The sequence below is a fragment of the Gavialis gangeticus genome, unplaced genomic scaffold, assembly GCF_001723915.1.
Source record: "Gavialis gangeticus isolate Ggan-Ray unplaced genomic scaffold, GavGan_comp1, whole genome shotgun sequence".
In the NCBI taxonomy this organism is placed as follows: domain Eukaryota; kingdom Metazoa; phylum Chordata; order Crocodylia; family Gavialidae; genus Gavialis; species Gavialis gangeticus.
In genome coordinates, this window is record NW_017729013.1 from 5,721,336 (window position 1) to 5,739,232 (window position 17,897).

The 17,897-nt window shown below is 46.8% G+C and overlaps 1 protein-coding gene across 2 annotated transcripts in view; it reads right to left on the bottom strand.

The window, feature by feature from the left end:
* SPNS2 (sphingolipid transporter 2) overlaps positions 1–17,897 on the bottom strand; it is a 146,446-nt gene that overhangs the window by 77,232 nt on the left and 51,317 nt on the right. For both annotated transcript variants that reach the window (XR_002096323.1, XM_019511419.1), the window contains exon 2: positions 16,504–16,640. Coding sequence is in view for 1 of the 2 variants with exons in the window: in XM_019511419.1 (XP_019366964.1) it covers positions 16,504–16,640 (137 nt within the window). In the remaining variant the exon portion in view is untranslated. The remainder of the gene's footprint in view (positions 1–16,503; positions 16,641–17,897) is intronic.

Below are 17,897 nucleotides of genomic sequence, written 5' to 3' on the forward strand. Positions count from 1 at the left end.
GCCATTGCCTGCGGGAACTCGCCGTGCCCCCCAGCCTCTGGGGGCACTTGGTGTTCATGGCAGAGGCTGAGGTGTGCTGGTGGTGGAGGAACAGGCAGGGAGGCTGCAGGGGGAAGAGGCAGGAGGGGGGGGAGGAGGGGGGAACGAGGCCAAGTGGGCCACCTGATCCCTCCCTGCAGCCACTATTTTCCCTGCTGTAGCAGTGGGAGGGGGACAGATGTAAGACAACCCTCTGATAACTAGGTTCTATACCTGGAAAATTATAACAAATTTATACATGTTCTAGATAGAGAATCTAATTATCAGGGGTTCTCTTAAATACAGTGTCAACTTAGATGCCAGTAAATATGGTAGTTTAATTATATGGTGTGAAAGAACCCCATCCAAGCTGCCTCACTTTTTAGCTCGTCTGTTCCCCTCTCATGTGCCGGTCAACCTGATTGCCCCGGGTTACTGCATACGTGACCGGCCTCAGGTAAGAGGGTGTGGATTTAACCTCTCTATTGTTTTGAGCTCTGACCTCACGGCATAGGGACAGGGGCTTAAGCCCATGTCGCTCCCTTAGGTAACTGTGATGTTTTTCAAATTGATTGGCTGGCATCAAATGACACCTGTCCCTGACTGGGTCCAAGCGGTGAGGTCAGGAGGGCTATTTAAGGGGATCCCTGCAGGAAGATGACTGGTGGGCATTTTAAAACGCACACACAAAGAGACACGGACCTCCGCAGCATTCTCTCATTCACTGGATGGGGAAAAGACTAACTTACCAGGAACTTAACTAAGAACGTAGTTTAATGTACTTTAGTTGTGTATCAAAAGGCTACCATGCTGCTCCTGTTTGCTCAGAGTTATTCTTTTGCTACTTCTCTGACTTGTACCCATCCCCATGCCTACCCACTCTACCCAATAAAGCTATCCATTATAGCCAGCCTTGTTGTACATGCTTGAGAGGGACTGGGCAGGCCTTCTTGTTCCCTTTATTCAGCTGACTAAGGGAGGCTACTTTCTATGCTTCAGGCTATAAGAAGCACCCAGGTATATCCTGCGGGGATTAAGCAACCCCTAGGTATACAGGGTCTGTGTATCCCAGGCAGCACAGGGTCCAGACAACTCCCTGAGTCTGGGTGGTGGCAGCAGTACACTAGGCTTGTGGGTGTGCTCCAGGATGGGGGATGGCCATAAGTGGGTGGCCCTGGAGAAGCATCCAAAGCTGGGATTTTTGCTGGGCGCAGTAAGGCGGGCGGCTCAGCTCAGGATCACCCCCTACTGGGCCACCACATATGGCAATCATATTGACCTGATAGTGCACAACCACCAGACAATAGCCTTGATTAAGACAAAGCAGCAATTCAGTTTGGCAATTAAAGTGACTCTCATTGAACTGTGCTGCCTTGCATTAGAAGCACTATGTGACACAAGGTGGAATTGATGCTATTCTTGGTTTAGGCTATTGGTCATTAATATTACATTAGCAAAGGGGCCTGGAAAGGAGCTGAAAAGGAATATATTAATTTGCTCACTCATCAGACAACCATCAGGTGGAATGTTACATGGACAGCTGCTTCTGAAGTGTAGCTTACAGAAAAAGGTGGACCTTCAAATAAATCATCGGGAACATCAGAAACCCACATTATCAGTGGCCGGTGGGACACTGAGTAAAAGCCTTTTATACCTGAGAGTCTGGATTAAGCCACAATCAAAGGAAGAGTCTAGTAACACTAAATTGTTTAAACAGCGGTCACGTAGGCAGGTTACAAAGCCAGTTCAGTCGGACCATACCTTCCCAGACGGTCAACCCTTGGGTATCTTGATAGCGAGGGGTCAGCAGCTCATTGGTTTTGATTAGCAGGGAGGAAAGAAGCTGTAACAGCTCATCCAACAAGAACAATTCCTGGCTCTAACCACTGCACCAATGTTAACAATTCCTCACTTTCACCAGCCCAAGCCCTCTATAATCCCACAAGGACGAAAGGAAATCCTCTCTCTGCAACAGAAGTACCGACCCAAGGCTTTTGATGCACAGGGAAAATAAAACCACAGTTTTCAAGCGTGGGTGCTTTCTGTAACATACCTAAATATATTGGGAGGGTAGCAGTCAGATAAAAATGGCTTGATTCTGAAAGACACAGAGCCTTACCACCACTCAGAGGTAAGTTTGTGGGAGCTGCAAATTTTTAGCACCTTTGAAAATCAGTCGATGTATTTGGGCACCCAAGTATGAAAACATTGTCCTTAGCCCATGTATTTAAAAGCCTATTTCTAAAAAGTCCATAAAAAGTGCATTTTAATGAAACACCTTGAGAATTCCATGAAATTACCTAAGTTTCTTACAGTCAGCATCTTTACCTGTAATGCTTCTGTTCAATGATGGCTTAGCTAACCTAACTGCACCAATGGGACACACTCAGTGAGCAAAATGGCTCAGGTGCTAGAATGAATATTTTTACCTGCTTTCCATTTCCACACTCCTCTATCTTTTCCTGGCTTACCCTGCGTCCAAGAGCACCAAGATGCTGTAAGGAAGGCTGATCCTGCAGTGTTTCTGGCCAATACAGAAATAGGAAATGCAAAAATTAAGTCTGAGGAATCTTTTGCTTTTTTAGTATCAACTGTAAATAATACGTACGCAGGTTTCAGTGTGAAGTCAGTGTGCTTGCTAATCTATTTTAACTAGCTTTCCCTTTGAACAATCTTTATATTGCAGATTTGGTGCGTTATTAGTTGACAAGTTTCCTTCTTGCTGCAGATTAATTTCACTCTAAAGCCAATCTGTTTGACACAATGGCTATCCTATTTAAAGCTATTTGGATACCAGGTGAATTTTTCTTCTACATCTAAAGAATGCCTAGGGTTATACTGTATTCAATTCATTTTCATGTTTTCTATTACTGCCTCATGACTATTTCAATCATATGTTCAGATATGCAATTCAGATGCCTTCCTAGGGATTTCCAGCTCAAGAAGATTTGCAGGGGTCTGAGCTCATTCTGTAAGTCACTGCTACCTGAATTACAAATCCAGTGTTTTCCTTAGTATCTGAAACTTCTGTACTTGCAAGAAATGTCAGTGTTTCAAAAGAACAATATGCTGTCTGGTGCATTTCCCACCGTCATATTGTTGGCATATACACCTAGAACACAGAAACCTTTTTTGTGCAAATTTAACATTTTACCAGCAGACTTTGCACTGGGTTTGCTAGCGCAATGTATCACTTGCACACTACTATATTATGAATGGAGCTACTACAATACTATTTGCTACTGTGGGCATTTGTCAGTAGACTCTCTGTCTCTCTTATCTAGCCCCCAGTATGTTGTAAGGACAAGGGACTTTTTGCTCAAGTCTTCATTTCGGGTCCATTTACCTCTCCATCAGTATGACCCTTTTCCTTTGCAAATCCAGTCTATTAGCTCAGGGAAAAAATGCTGAATGCCCACTTGGGTCTCTGGTGGACACCACAGTTCAGGACAGAACACTTCTCCAAAGGCAGCCATCCTTGCATACTGCCAAGAAAAGACTCGACTTCAGACCTCTGAACAAGCTCACCCCTAGGTTGAATTAATTATTTCAGTTTCATTTGTCTCTGGCAGAGATCATTAATAACATTCTCCAAAAGCATCCAATGGCTTTTCCAAGGGTCACACCTGAAGAACACCAGACACAAGCTCCCTGACATGCTCCCAAACCAAGGGCTTACTGACCTACAGCCCCACCCAAAGGATCTCTCTGCAGTCCAAGCTCTGCACCAACATATCCAGAAGATGGTCTAGAATCCAAATGCCTCTTGTACTAAGCCCAATGTAAACCCGATGGAAAAAGCCTACAAGCCAGGGAACAGCAGGAGCTACCGCTCTGCTACCTGGTGCAAGGCTATCACATGTCCTTATATGAGGACAGCCCCAGTTCTCATAGACTTTCCTAACAGCTTGGCTGCATATTAAACAGTTATTTCATGTTCAGTGGACATGTCCCTGTACGTGAGGGACATTAGTGCATAATAATAAAAACCCAAATACTTATCATCACTGTAAAGAAACCATATGTTTCTACAAGATGCATGAAATGAGCATGAATTCTCAACTAACCCTAGGACCATGGATATAAGAAACTACCTGAATGCATCTCCACCTCAGACAACTGGCTTCCACCTGCATTTCATCTTCTCAATCTGGTCCTGTAACGATTAATGTTGAATGGCTTTTCCTCAAGCTTTACAGCACTTGCTCATAGCTAACAGTTAAGAATCGTGGACAGATGGGCTCATGTGGCAAAGGACATGTTCCACTCCTGTGATTCACAAGCATGCTTGATATCAGGGGTCAGCAACATTTTTGGGCAGTGCCAAAAATGCCTGCAACTTCAACTTGTAAGATGTTGGGGTGCCAAGGATGGATGGCAGGAGCGCCACGAGGGGCCTGATCCTTGTTGTGGCTGTGTAGCCTCAGCCCCTTCCCTGCCATCCGCACAGAGGGGCACGTCCCAAGTAAAATAACTTTGAGTGCCACACTCTGGCACCTGTGCCAGGTGTTGCCTACCCCTGCTCTATATCCAAACCAGGTTTAATTCACTAGGAATCTTATTTCCATAGTTTTCTTGGAATGGCTTGCATCAGTCTCATCACAATCATTAAATGGGCTATGTTAGGTCTAGGCGTAATTTAATATTTACTCACCTCTCCACTGTAACACCCATTTGGAAATTTAGGTCAATATTTCTTTCCTTGCCAATTTTATTCTGATGTATTAAGCAACCTTTCTCTCTCTCTCCATCCCTTTAATGTTTTGAAGAAGGCTGAACTTAAAAGACTGTGGAAAATACTTATAAAGCATTATTTTGCAGTGGGTTTGGGCACGCACCCTTGAGCAGAATGGACAACTGCTGTAGAAGGATAAGCAAAACATGGATTATGAGGCCTCGGTGATATATTGTTTTAAGAATGCACGTTGATTAACAACAAATGAAACAAACTCTGCTTTGCCATGTTTCCTCACTGAATAGTTCAGACAGCTCTAGAGGGCTTTCCCTACTAGCAAGCTTAAAGGCAAGATACATAGGATGTTTTCTTTTTCTTTCCAGTATTCATTGTTGAAGGGGGAAAATCAGTTCCCCCTTCCTGAATGGGAGATGACGGATGAGCTTTCCCATTGTTTAGCTAATAGATGGGCAGATCCAGGAATGTGCAGGGGGACTTCTTCAGTCACAACATAGAACAGAGCTATTCAATGCTGTAAAGCTCTTTGGAAGAGGATTTGTCTTCTTGCAATGACTGAGCAGTATCTTGCACAACAGGGCACCGCAATCTCAGCGAGATCCTCTGGGTGCTATAACAATACAAGTAAATGAAGAAGCAGTGCCTTCGACCATTTGGAAAGAGACATGGTCACTGACATTTCAGTGCTGGCTGCTGTCTCTATACTTATGAGCTGGCAACAAAAGCCTCTGCAGCAGCAGTATGCATGAGTTATTCTCACAGCAGTGCTGAATAATAGACACCTCTCTTCTTCTTTCAGCATCCATGAATTTTGCTTCAGCATGCTCAGGATAGTTGACTGGTCAATGAACCCATGCACAGAGGGCAGGAGACACTGTAACCAACCTAACAGCACTGTGCAAACCATGAAAGCCATTGAAGGTGATTTCAAAGGTTTTCATGGGACGCAGTGCCACTATCCCCAGGGAGCTGGTATTCTGGAGATGCTGCCAAGACTCCTCTGCGATTGCTTTAGACTCCTGGAGGTGAAAAGAGACCCATTGCTACTCTGGAGACACTGCAGAGATGGGAAACGATCCACTTGGCAGCAATATGATTTTTGATAGCCATTTCTATTTCAAATTTTTTAGCTAGCAGAAATGAGCCCCCTTTCCAATGAGCTCCTCTGATACATGAAGTGGAAATTCAGGATTTGGGACCTGTTCACACCGCCTGGGTTTTTCAGTTGTATTTTGAATGTGTTGTTGACTCAGGCATGCATTTGGAGGGGTTAAGATGAGGGGGTGGTGGGAAAGGGGTTCTCCCCCTCCTCAATTAAGAGCATGGAGGTGCTCCCCCTCTTCTCCCAGTGTCAGGTAAGCAGTGCTGAGAGCACCCCACCCCACCCCTACACACACACACACACACACACACTTCCTGGGGTGAGAAAAGGTTAGAACAGGACTACAGGATGGGTAGAAGATAGGAATATGCAGCAGAATTTGGCAACACCCCCCCAACTCAGCCTGCTCTAACCACTGTGTATGGTTAGAATAATTCTGGCTTTCTGCCCTCCCATGCTGGGTTTCCTGCATGCCAGTAAAGTGCCCAAAAGTTCAGGTACTCGCTTCCAGCTTACTTCTTGTAAGATGGCCACTTATCTTACAACAGCAGCTTCCCCTGTGGTATTATGGTCATGGCCCATCTCCGAGCGACTGGAAAATCCAGCTATTGCAAAGGAAGCCTATTTTCCATGGTGCCTGGATGCCAGCCAGGGCTCTGTGGCAGAGAACAGTAGCTGTAAATATGATCCCCCTCCTCTCAACCACACCACCCCCTTTTGAAAAAAAGAGGAAGAGGATGGAAGGTGCAATAGCAGCAGGAGAATCATGGGAAAGGGAGCAAGTGGTGTGCATCTCCTACAGAGACAGGAGGGACATGGCACCCCTCAACTTCCTTTTTGCAATAATGTACAAGCCAGGCTCCAATTTTGGCACATCTGGGCCTAGCCCTAAATGGAGCACAGTAGTCAGAGGAGCCATGAACCTGAGGAGTCAGTTCCTAGTTGAACAAAGAATAGGCCAGAATTAACGTTGGAGAGTTGGGGGTGCAGGGTTTGGCACACGTCTTTCTTTACAATGGGGAGGGTGAGCAGCAGACATTACTTTTCCTGGAATAGGCTAGCACAAAACAGACATGTCTGAGTCCAAATTTCCTATTACAAAGTCACCGCTGAGACTCAGAAACCTACAGGTACCAAAAATACTGCCATGCCTATTTACAGCCCTTGTCCATCAGCATCTGCATTATATTCAGCACAGATTTCTTTAGGAGCTGACATCTAATGGAAGTCAGGGGACACAGCTGCATGTCCCAGACCCCAGCTAGCATTGCGAATCTGTTTTGCCTTCCGCTGGAAACAGACCTCAGGTGTAAATACAGTGGGATGACAAACAATTCATCAATTCAAAGAGACTTCACTAATAACACCGTTTCCTTCATACTTATAAAAAATGGCTTAAGGCTTTTAGTTTTGCTGGTTTCTGCTTTTACATTTGAGAATTTATCTTACTCAGTGGAACCTAAGGTGCATTAAGGTATCTTTGAGGCAGCAACTCATGCCAAATTGCTGAAGACTCAGAGACAGCCTGAGATTTCTCTTTGCTTGCAAAGGAACCCAATTGTTATTCTGAAACTCAGCTACATTTTTCAGATGGTGTGTAATTTGCTGTTTCTCTTTTTGCTCTCCTTGAAACACAGGAACCTGAAATAAAATCAATTCTCTTTTAATCTAAGCAAGTTGCAATGAGAGGGTTATATCCAGTGTTGCGTGCCGACACGGATTTTCGCTTCAGCTAACGCTCTTCCACAGAGTGCTGCTGCTCCCTTTCTGAAAGGAAGCAAAGAGTGGTGAAGGTACAGATGAGTAAGTCACTGCAACTTACCTGCAGAGGGAGTAGAAAGAGGGCAGGCTGTGTGTTATGCATGTCTTGGGCTCCTATTCTCCCAGTGTCACAGGAATCTCTAAATACTGAACTAATTAGGAAGGATATAAGAGGCCGGAAGACACAGACCCCCTGATGTATCTTGCACCTTGATGTTGCTGGGCCTGCTCTAACTTCTGTTACTTTCTGGATTTAATTCATGCCACCATCCCGGGGTGCAACTTAAACCATCACTGTCACCTCTAAAAGTATCCATTATATTCTGCCACAGAAATAAGTGCACAGGACCCACTTCCAGAAAAAAAACAGTGCACAGCCCAACGACTTAGCCTAGATGGTAAAAAGTATTTTTGGCCGCTACTATTGTGACCCAGCAAGCCCTTCCTGTTAGCTAACCTAAGCAAGCAAAAGTGAGGCACACAACCCTTACATCACTGAGGCTGAAGTTTGCTCATCCATGTGTTCTGGCTAATTCCCCCAGTGAACCAGAGTTACCTCATCCTTACCTGCGTTGAATCTCATTTATACATGATCTCCTTTCATCCCAAAGGAGCCCAAAATGCTGTTCAATCTATACCCTAGAAATAATTTACCCACCTCAAAAGTAAAGCCCCTCTTGTGAAGAGATGACCTGGATTTGAGCCATCTGTATGAGAAATATTACTGTTTTGTGGACTGCTGCTCATGGTTTCTAGCTTTCCACTAGTGCCCACCTCCTTGGTTTAAGAAATTAATGCTGTTTGCCCACCAGGGAGAGGGGGGCTGATTTCTTGAAAGCTGGTGTGAAGAGAGGTGTGGGAAACCAACATTAGAAGGGAAACCAACACAACTCCTCTCTCAACAACACTTCCCCAGAGGCAGATTCTTGGCCAAATTAGTCAGCTCTGAGAACTATTAGTGCGATTAACAGAGATAGCGCTATCTAAGTAGCTGCATCCACACACTCAGAGGATTCAGTGCACAGTGTGATCACTCCCAGAAACCAAGTGGCTTCACACGACGCTATTCAGAAAGAGAGGAATGAAGCAATCACAGGTTTATACGGCCCCCTGATGAAATATTGTAATACAGGCCAACCCAGGGAGGACGATAAACCAGCTAGTTACCTCAGGTGCCTGTACACGAAAGCAAAGAGCCCGGGAAACAAGTAGGAAGAATTGGGAGTCTTTGCACAATCACAGAACTCGTTTTCATTGGCAATCTCTCACAGTCGAGGATGACTGTCTTCCATGATTGTCTCATCTGTGTATCCAAAGATGGCAGATAAAGTCCACCTGGGATCAACAGACCCTACTGCAGCTTGGACGTGTGTTTGTGTGGGGTGGGTGGTGCTGGATTCTTGATATAGTCCACGACACACTATTTCTGCCACTCCCACTTTTCCATCTCCTGTTGTTGTCCTGAGGTTTCAAAGTACCGAGATCCCTGCAGCAGCCTCTTCCTCCATTTGGGGCAGTCCTGGACAATAGTCTCCCATGAGTTGACATCAATATTGCATTTTTTTAAGTTGGCCTTGAAGACATCCCTGAAGCACTTTCTCTGCCCTCTTGAGCGTACACCTTGGCTGAGCTGGGAGAATAAAACTTGCGTCAGGACTCTGGAGTCAGACATCTGGATGATATGGCCAGCTCAAAGAAGTTGATGTTGGATGATCACCACCTCAATACTCATGATCTTTGCTTGCAGGAGGATGTTAATGTTGGTGCATCTGCCTTCCTGCTGGATTCAAAGGATCTTCCACAGGCAGCATTGATGATGCTTCTCCAACAACTTTAGATATCTCCTATACATTGTCCATGTCTCAGCTCTGTACAGCAAGGTGGGGATCATGACTGCTTGGTAAACCATGAGCGAGGTTTCGGATCTGACGTGATCTTCAAGCACACATTTCTTGAGATGTCCATAGGCTGCCCTTGCACATTTGAGGCAATGTTGGATTTCTTTGTTGATGTCAGCCTTCTGAGACAGATGGCTTCCGAGGTATGGGAGCTACTTAATATTCTCCAGAGTCTCACCATGGACCTGGATTACTAGAGCTGGGGACTGTTCATTAAAAGCATGTTGGTGGAAGATCTTAGTCTTCTGAACGTTAAGCGTCAGTCTCATTTTCTTGTATGCCTCGGTAAAGATGTTGACGATTGCCTGAAGTTTGCTTCCAAATGAGCGCACATTACAACATCATCAGCCTACTGCCCTCTTAATGATTGTGGCTGGGGTTTTGGCTCAGAGTCGGCTGAGGTTAAACAGCTTACCATCCACTCAGTAATTTAGCTCCACTCCAGCTGGAAGCTTGTTGGGGGTCAGATGTTGCATCACAGCAAGGAATATTGAGAAGAGTGCTGGAGCGATGACGCAGTCTTGCTTAACTTCTGTTTTCATCTCAAAGGGATCTGTGATGGATCCATTACTCAGAACCACCACTCATAAAACGTCATAGAGCAGGCAGAGAACAGTGACAAATTACAGTGGGCATCCATACTTCAGAAGGATCCTCCATAATGCTTCTCTGCTAACAAGAGTTGAAAGCTTTTGTAAGGTCAAAGAAGGCCAGGTAGAGAGGCTTATGTTGTTCCTGACATTTCTCCTGCAGTTGGCAAGCTGTGAAGATCATGTCAGTTTTGCCTCTTAATGCCCTAAATCCACACTGAGATTGCGGGAGGAGCTCTTCAGCAAGTGAAAGGAGATGGTTGAGAGGGGTTCTCATGATGTTCCTTCCTGTGGTGGACAGCAACGTTGTAGTGGACAGCTCTGTAGTGTCCACAGTTGGACTTGTCTCCTTTCTTGAAGTCTGTCACAGTCACAGCATCCCTGAGCTCTTTGGGGATTTCCTCATCATTCCAGATCCTTAAGATGAGGACATGAAGCTGTGGTGTGAGCTCCTCTCCTCCCTGTTTTAAGATTTCAGTGGGGATCCCATCCACTCCAGACGCCTTGTTGTTCTTCATCTGCTTGATGACTTTTCTCACCTCATCAAGGGTTCGAGGGATTGCAAGATCATCTCTGACTGGGTGTTGTGGGATGGAGTTGAGAACCCTCTCCTCAACAGCACAGTCTCAAATGAGAAGGTCTCCAAAACGCTCCTTCCAATGGGCATTGTGCTTTTCCTTTCATTGATCGGGAATCTTCCATCCTTAGGTCTCAAGGGGGTTGGTCCTGAGTGATCAGACTGTAGATGGCTTTGGTGGCACTGAAGAAACTGTGCACATCATGGAGGTCAGCCAGATGTTGAATCTCCTTAGCTTTGTCATCCCACCATTTGTTCTTCATATTGTGCATCCACCTTTGGACCTCTGCTTCGGCTTGTTGGAGATTCAATTTATTTTGCTTGTAGTTGGTGTTATTTCACCAAGCACAAAAGGCTTCGCTCTTCGATCTTGCAGGCAGTCAGTCATTCTCATCAAACCAATCTTGATGTTTCCTGGTAGAGAATCTAAGTGTCTCTTCACAGGTGCTGATGATGGTGGCCTCGAGGGTACTGCACATGCTGCTGACTGTAATCCACCAGTTTTTCATTGAGGCACTGGTGGAAGAGGTCTCACTTGGGTCCTCGAGTCCCTCAACACTGATCTTCCATCAGCATTGCTTCTGCTGCAGCCATCACTTGGGAGCCAGCTCGAGTGACACAACCTCTGGAAGGGAATCTAGCCTCTGGAATGGAACCACCGGCAAGGAAGGAATAGGAAAGCTCAACTCCAACGCCATCCTCCTCTTGACCAAATGTGCAGAATTGGGCTCACCATCACCAACACCCTGTTCCGCCAGAAAAACACAGGCACAAGACATCACAGCAACACCCACAATCTAAGCCTTGGCACCTGATTGACTGTGTCATCATCTGTACCCCGGATTGCAAAGATGTCCACATCACCTGGGCTATGGTGGGAGCTGATGATTGCCGCAGTGATCACCGACTTATCCGCTCATAGAACTATGATGCCATTGGAATAACAGAGACTTGGTGGCATGGCTCGCATGACTGCAGCACTGTCACGGATGGATATAAACTGTTCAGGAAGGGCAGGCAGGGGAGAAGAGAAGGAAGAGTTGTTCTTCATGTAAAAGAGCTGTATGACTGCTCAGAGCTCCAGCTGGGCTTATTTAGTCTGGAGAAGAGAAGACTGAGGGGGATTTAATAGCAGCCTTCAGCTACCTGACAGGGGATTCAAAATAGGATGGAGCTGGACTGTTCTCAGTGGTGGCAGATGACAGAACAAGGAGCAATGGTCTCAAGTTGCAGCAAGGGAAGTTTAGGTTAGATATTAGGAAAAACTCTCTCACAAGGAGCGTATTAAAGCACTGGAATAGGTTACCTGGAGAAGTTGCTGGCTCTCCGCCCATGGAGGTTTTCAAGACTCGGCTAGACAAAGCCTTGGCTGCAATGATTTATTTGGGGATGGTCCTGCTTTGAGCAGGTGATTGGACTGGATGACCACCTGAGATCCCTTCCAACCCTATTTTTTTAGGATTCCATGATCAACCAAGATATAGGGCAACCAAAATTTGATTAATCAAAATGCTACCCAGATAGGAGGTTGAAGAGTTATTCATGAGAGGCTGCAGTTGCAGGCAAGGAATGGAGGGAGCGGCCAGGGAGGGTGGGGAGGGGTAGGAAATCAGACAACTATTTAGCTCTTCATGTAGATGAAAATATAGTTGCTGGAGATGTGTTTGATAAAGGAGTTCCTTTGAGTTTAGTAACCACCTGTGTAAAATGCTTGCCTTTGTACCACAACACAGTTCACTCGCACCTTGAGGCTCATCTTGTCATTTTAGTGCTGAGTCTGAACTGATAGAAGGGTTTTCCCCAAACACTATCAAAACAAATCCAAAACCCCCCAAAGGGATTTGTGTAAGGCTACTAAAGGGCAAGTATGAAGTAGAAGCGTTAGCAGGTGTTTGTACCTACAAAGTGCAGACACAGATAGGCACATGCTGACTTCATTCTGGGCATGTCCAAGTGGATTCAATCCAGATGCTTGTCTGAATATGTACCCATATCCTACAATAATGGACAAAATGTAAGGTCAATGACCTCTATGAATAACTTTGGGTTTGAGAACAACGTAACATTTTTACAACTCATAGCTATGCAACTATCAGGCACACAAGGACAATCATTAGAAAAGAGCTTTCTTGTTTCTTGGTTTAGAGAAACATTGTGCTCCAATATCATTAATTTTTTCTCTCTTTAACAGAGTGCTATAGGACAAAGCAGGCCTTTTTCACCATCCAAGACACCTTATTTCAGGTGATTTTATTTAATGACATGAAATTACTGACTCCATCTGTATTTATAAAACCAAGCATATCTATCAAATGTTAATTAATACTCAAATAAAACGAACACCTTCCTCCCTGCCTCCCCAAGCAAACATACCTTTAGCTCTGGATAAATGACAATGAAGTACCTAAGTAACTCTTTGTCTTCTGACTGTCTGGTAGACATATAGTTGCAGAGGTGGAGTACAGAATACCTGGATCCAGGGTTCGTATGTGGCTCAGAGCTAAGAGCAACTAAAATGCAAAAGGAAACTAAACAGCTCAGGGTATTTCAGTTATAGCTCTCCTACCCCTACAACTTCCAGCAGCAACAACAAAAGCCCTGGTGTGCAGAGTTTAAATATATCCTGGCCTTAGGGCTCATACTTATCCTCTTAGGGTGCGTCCACACATGCAGGGCATGTGCACTTGCAGCAGCTCAAATAGCAGCAGCACAAATTTGTGCCGGAGGTTTGTGCCTCACCACATGTACCTGAACATGCACTTTGGTGGGGGGCAAATTGTGCCACTTGGGGCAAACTGACCCTGCCCAGCTCCTCTCAGATCTTCAGCCAGGGGGAGCTAGACACTGTGGCCAGCATTTGCTGGCCCTAGCAGTACAAAAAGCTGTCCTGGTGAGCAGCTCAGGATTACTTGCCGTCAGGAGCTTCTGAGACCCAGCCAGTTGGTACCTGGGGATATTAGTCCCTTGTGCCAGCTGGACTGCTGAAGCAGCCCTAACCTAGAGAGGTCCCTGCACCCTCTACCCGCTGCATCAGTCTGGCAGTGGGGGCTGCTGCCTGGCTGTGACCTGTTGCCACCTGTGACAGCATCTGCCCCCTTAGACCTGTAATCCCACGTCCGCACGCCTGCCAGACCCAGAAGAGGGCCAAACAGCCACCTGGGCTCTGGTACAGGCACTGCAACGGAGCTGCCTGCACCTCTAGGCCAGCTGCTAGTGGACCATGGCTGCACAGTTGGCCTTCGGGTAGCACTGCTGTCATGTCTTCTGGTGTCCCCGCTCTGCCATCTGGGCAGCTATCACCCAGAAGATGTACTCCTTGTGCTGGCCGGCTTTAAACTGCTTTTGGTTTTTTTATCATAGAAAAAAAAAATCAGAGCTGCCCCTATCCCCTTTTGCTTACCAGGATGTGGGGCACTGAGCAGCACTGATATGCCAGTGCCCTGTTCCTGCCTTTGCCCCTCACTCCTGACCCGCAACCCCTGCCTGCCCCCACTAGCTTCCTCCCGGCAGCAGGTGCATCCTAGCACCAGGAGATGAGTCCAGCTGCAGCTGTCCCACCTGCTGCTTTGTGGGTGTGAGTAGTGCCAGCCCTTGCTGCTCTGCTCCCTGTACCCAGGCCCCAGCAATCCCCGTGCCGTTTCTGGGAAGCCCTCGACCGGGGATCAGGGACTGGATGGAGCCAGCCTGGCTTGACGGTGCATGGGGCACATGGAGGCAGGACCCAGACAGGTCTGAGGGCGCACAGCCCCTATATGTGACACTGAAAGCCACGCATGACAGCAGGAGGTGGCCTGGTTCTGTCCAAGGGTGCTTGGGAGGGACCAGGCTAGTGCTTTGTGCAGCTGTCTGGAGCCAGCCCCATGTCACCCGGGGTCTCTGCCAGGAGCGGGCACGAGTGCTCTGATAGCCGCTGTGCTGGAGGGGGCTGTGTGCCATGCGAGGGGGGCAGGTGGGAGACCCAACCGTCCTGAGCAGCCCTCCCACCTCCCTGTCCCTCCACCCCCACACACACAGTGTTGTGTTCCTCCCCCTCCCACGGCCACTTACCTTGGACAGCACCTGGGTCCGAGCCACTGCCAAAGCTTTGCCTAGGTCTTATTTGCCCCAACACACTGAGGCAGCATGCCGGAGCAGCAGGGGAAGAGGGCAGGTATAGAGATGCTCTGGCCGGGTGCCAGAGCATCTCTTTGGAGGACCCAGCCTCCAGTTGCCTGCGGCTCTTTTTCCAGGGGTGGGGGTTTTTTTGTTTTTGTTTTTTAATATACTGGGATTTGCCGGTATCAAAATTAGAGCCCGCACTGCAAATATGCAGCACAGGTGACATTTTCACTCCCAGCATGCCTCTTACAGCGTCTCAAACTGGGCTCTCTCATCTGGACGCGACCTTACAGGCTACCTTAGGTACCCTTAGGTAAGTACCGCATAAAAGTACAAAGTGCAGTCAGTTCCTCCTGCTGGCTCTCAATAAAAGTACAATGGCTTAATACAGATGCTGTTGTCCCTGGTGGACTACCAGCTTTTTTGGCATCAATCAGAATTGCATTTATAGCATGCTTTGAAAGGACTCATCTGAAACCAGAGCAATTCTGCAGGGGGGAAAGGCTTTGGCCTTCTATTACTAAACACTTGGACATAGAGCCCCATCCAAGTGGATGTGAAGGTAAGGAAGTTGGAGGTGTGACTTCTTCCTCTCCACCTGTGATGGCAACCACTGTTTACTGGAAACCACATGGCATGTCTGTGGGTGCGTATAGGCGGGGATCTGGCTGTTTTCTGGGTGTGACCACAGCACTGCAATTTCTGGAATGCAGCTAGACTGAGAACAGGAACAAAGTCCTGATGCTCGCCAGGGAGATCAGTCTATGACGCCAGTAACAATTATTTACTGGCATAACTATGTCTCCAAGAATGTTGCCACCTGCAACCCACAAACTCCTGTGTGGTATGGTTTAAAGTGAGGATTTTTTTCCCCCTCACGTATTGCCAGGCCATTGTTGCCTGACAGTATCCTTGACGGGCAAGAAAACAAACATGCTGACAGGGTCTTGAAACAGGGAAGGTGGTGATATGCATCAAAAGGCAGCCAGGGATGTTATATATAGCTTGCCAAACTTAGGTGAGCTGAAGGATTACATCAATTCCCCAGCAAGATCGTCTAGTTGGTGCAAGGGGAGCTGAAGCTATACCCAATCCAAGCCCTCCCACTTACCCTCCCTACCCATCAGGGAAACTGATGGAGGACACCGATTCAAAACCTGAGCCCAAACTGATGTACTTAGTCTGTGTACCCTGTGTCCTGCAAACAGAGACAGTGTCCGCATACCACGGATTATGCTATGACATCAGGGGACAAGAAAGTCGCTGTTTAGTCACGAAATTGCTTAATTTGTACAATGTCTGTAAGCTTTTCCTCAAACTAAAGCACAGGTGTTAATGTCACATTGCGCTGCAATTCACCTGGGATGTTTGTGACTCATATGCCTGGGGGGAGAACACACTTTGGATTTAATGAAACATGTGACCATGAGCATTAGTTTGTCCCACAAAAGCTCACACAATGCAGTTCCCAAATTATGGTCTGCAAGCTCATCAGAGGTGGGCCACTATGGCCCCAAGCTCCACACACTTTCAGAGCCTTCAGGGTAAAGTCTGAATGTGAGTGCGCCCTAAGAGACATGCTGAGATCTGACAGAGGTCCCAGAAGTGTGGGAAACACTGCAATGGGTTATATATCAAATGATTGTCAGGAGCCTTCCCCAGGACACGTATGCTGGGGGAGGGAAGCTTAGAAAAGGATCCCACCCTGTTCAGTACACTCTCCAGAACGTCTCTGCTGACATTTCCCAGTTCTGCCAAGATCGTACCTGCTCAGTGATGAAGGAACTTGAAAAGGTGATGGCTGACCAGAAGAAGATCCCACAGCTGAGAATGATCTTTCGGTTGAAACGGTCACCAAGGTAACCAAATATAGGGGCTGCCACCATGAAACTACAGATAAAAACTGCAAAGGAAAGAAAAAAGGGAGGACACGTTTAATAAACATCAGGCCAGGAACATGAAAACTAATTTTTCTGCAAGCCCAGTTCCCCAAAGAGCAGTTCCACTTAATTAGATGTTCTGCAGCCAGCTCTGATGTGCAAAGTTAGGTATGCTGATAGGCTTTCTGAAGACGGAGTTTCCTTAATCAAACATATTTTTCACTCCCAAGGAAACTTCAGAGCGGGGTACTTGGATTAAATTTACAAGCATTTCTGCCCCTCGCAGTCTGCCTTGGACTTAGAACCAGGGAACGGGAACAGAGTAAATTAAGAGCATCCACCCAAACCTCAGCATGATGCTAAAACACACATAGAAGGGAAGTGAGGAGCCTCTTGTTGGCAGCCTCAACTGAGATGCCAAGGGTGATATGGGCCAAGCAGACTAAACTCCTCCCTAACCTCCAGAAGCAGCCTCTACCATTCCCCCAGCTGCGCTTGCACTGTGGCTAAACAGAATGCACCAATCCCCAGCCAACACCAATCTTTGATTTAAACTGTTGCATGACCCAGCAGTGCATGCCTCACCAAGTAACTATTCCACTCCAAGAAAGAGTTTTGACTTCTAAAGTCAAAGCATCATGGGACCTACTTATCTGAAAGCAGGGTTGAGTCTCTCCATGTTTTGGTAGCATTGCAGTGACTTTGTAGTTGTGATGGCCCCGGAAAGATGCGAGAGAGACAATACATTTGTGGATGATGTCTTTTATTGGACTAATTGCACACAAGGGATGGACTCGGACAAGCTTTTGGGCATCACGATCCCCTTCCTCAGGTTTGGGTGAGACACCCAAGGAAGGGTACTATGATACCCTTGTCTCAGTATCCCAACCAGCAGCTGGTCCAATAAAAGATATCACCCACCAAAAAGTCTTGCTACGTCCCCATGTCATTTTGAGTCGGCCACAATCAGCCGAGATACCAGGGCAGAGCCCCAGTCATGTAAGAGGAGGCCACTGGCAGAGATCTTCCATTTCAGAGTGTCCATCTCCAGCATGGTCCAAAATAGTCCTTGGGTCTTGTCTCTACTGAATCTAACGACACGGCTGTGAACACCCAACATGTGTACATTGATACTCGCTCAAACACCCCTCAAGGTACTCCACCTCGGGGAACGCCCCCCGGCAGCATTCTTGTAGGTTCAGCAGTGCTATGCTTGCTAGCACCACTGCTGAAAGAGACTTGGGGGTCACGACTGACCACATGATGAACATGAGCCACCA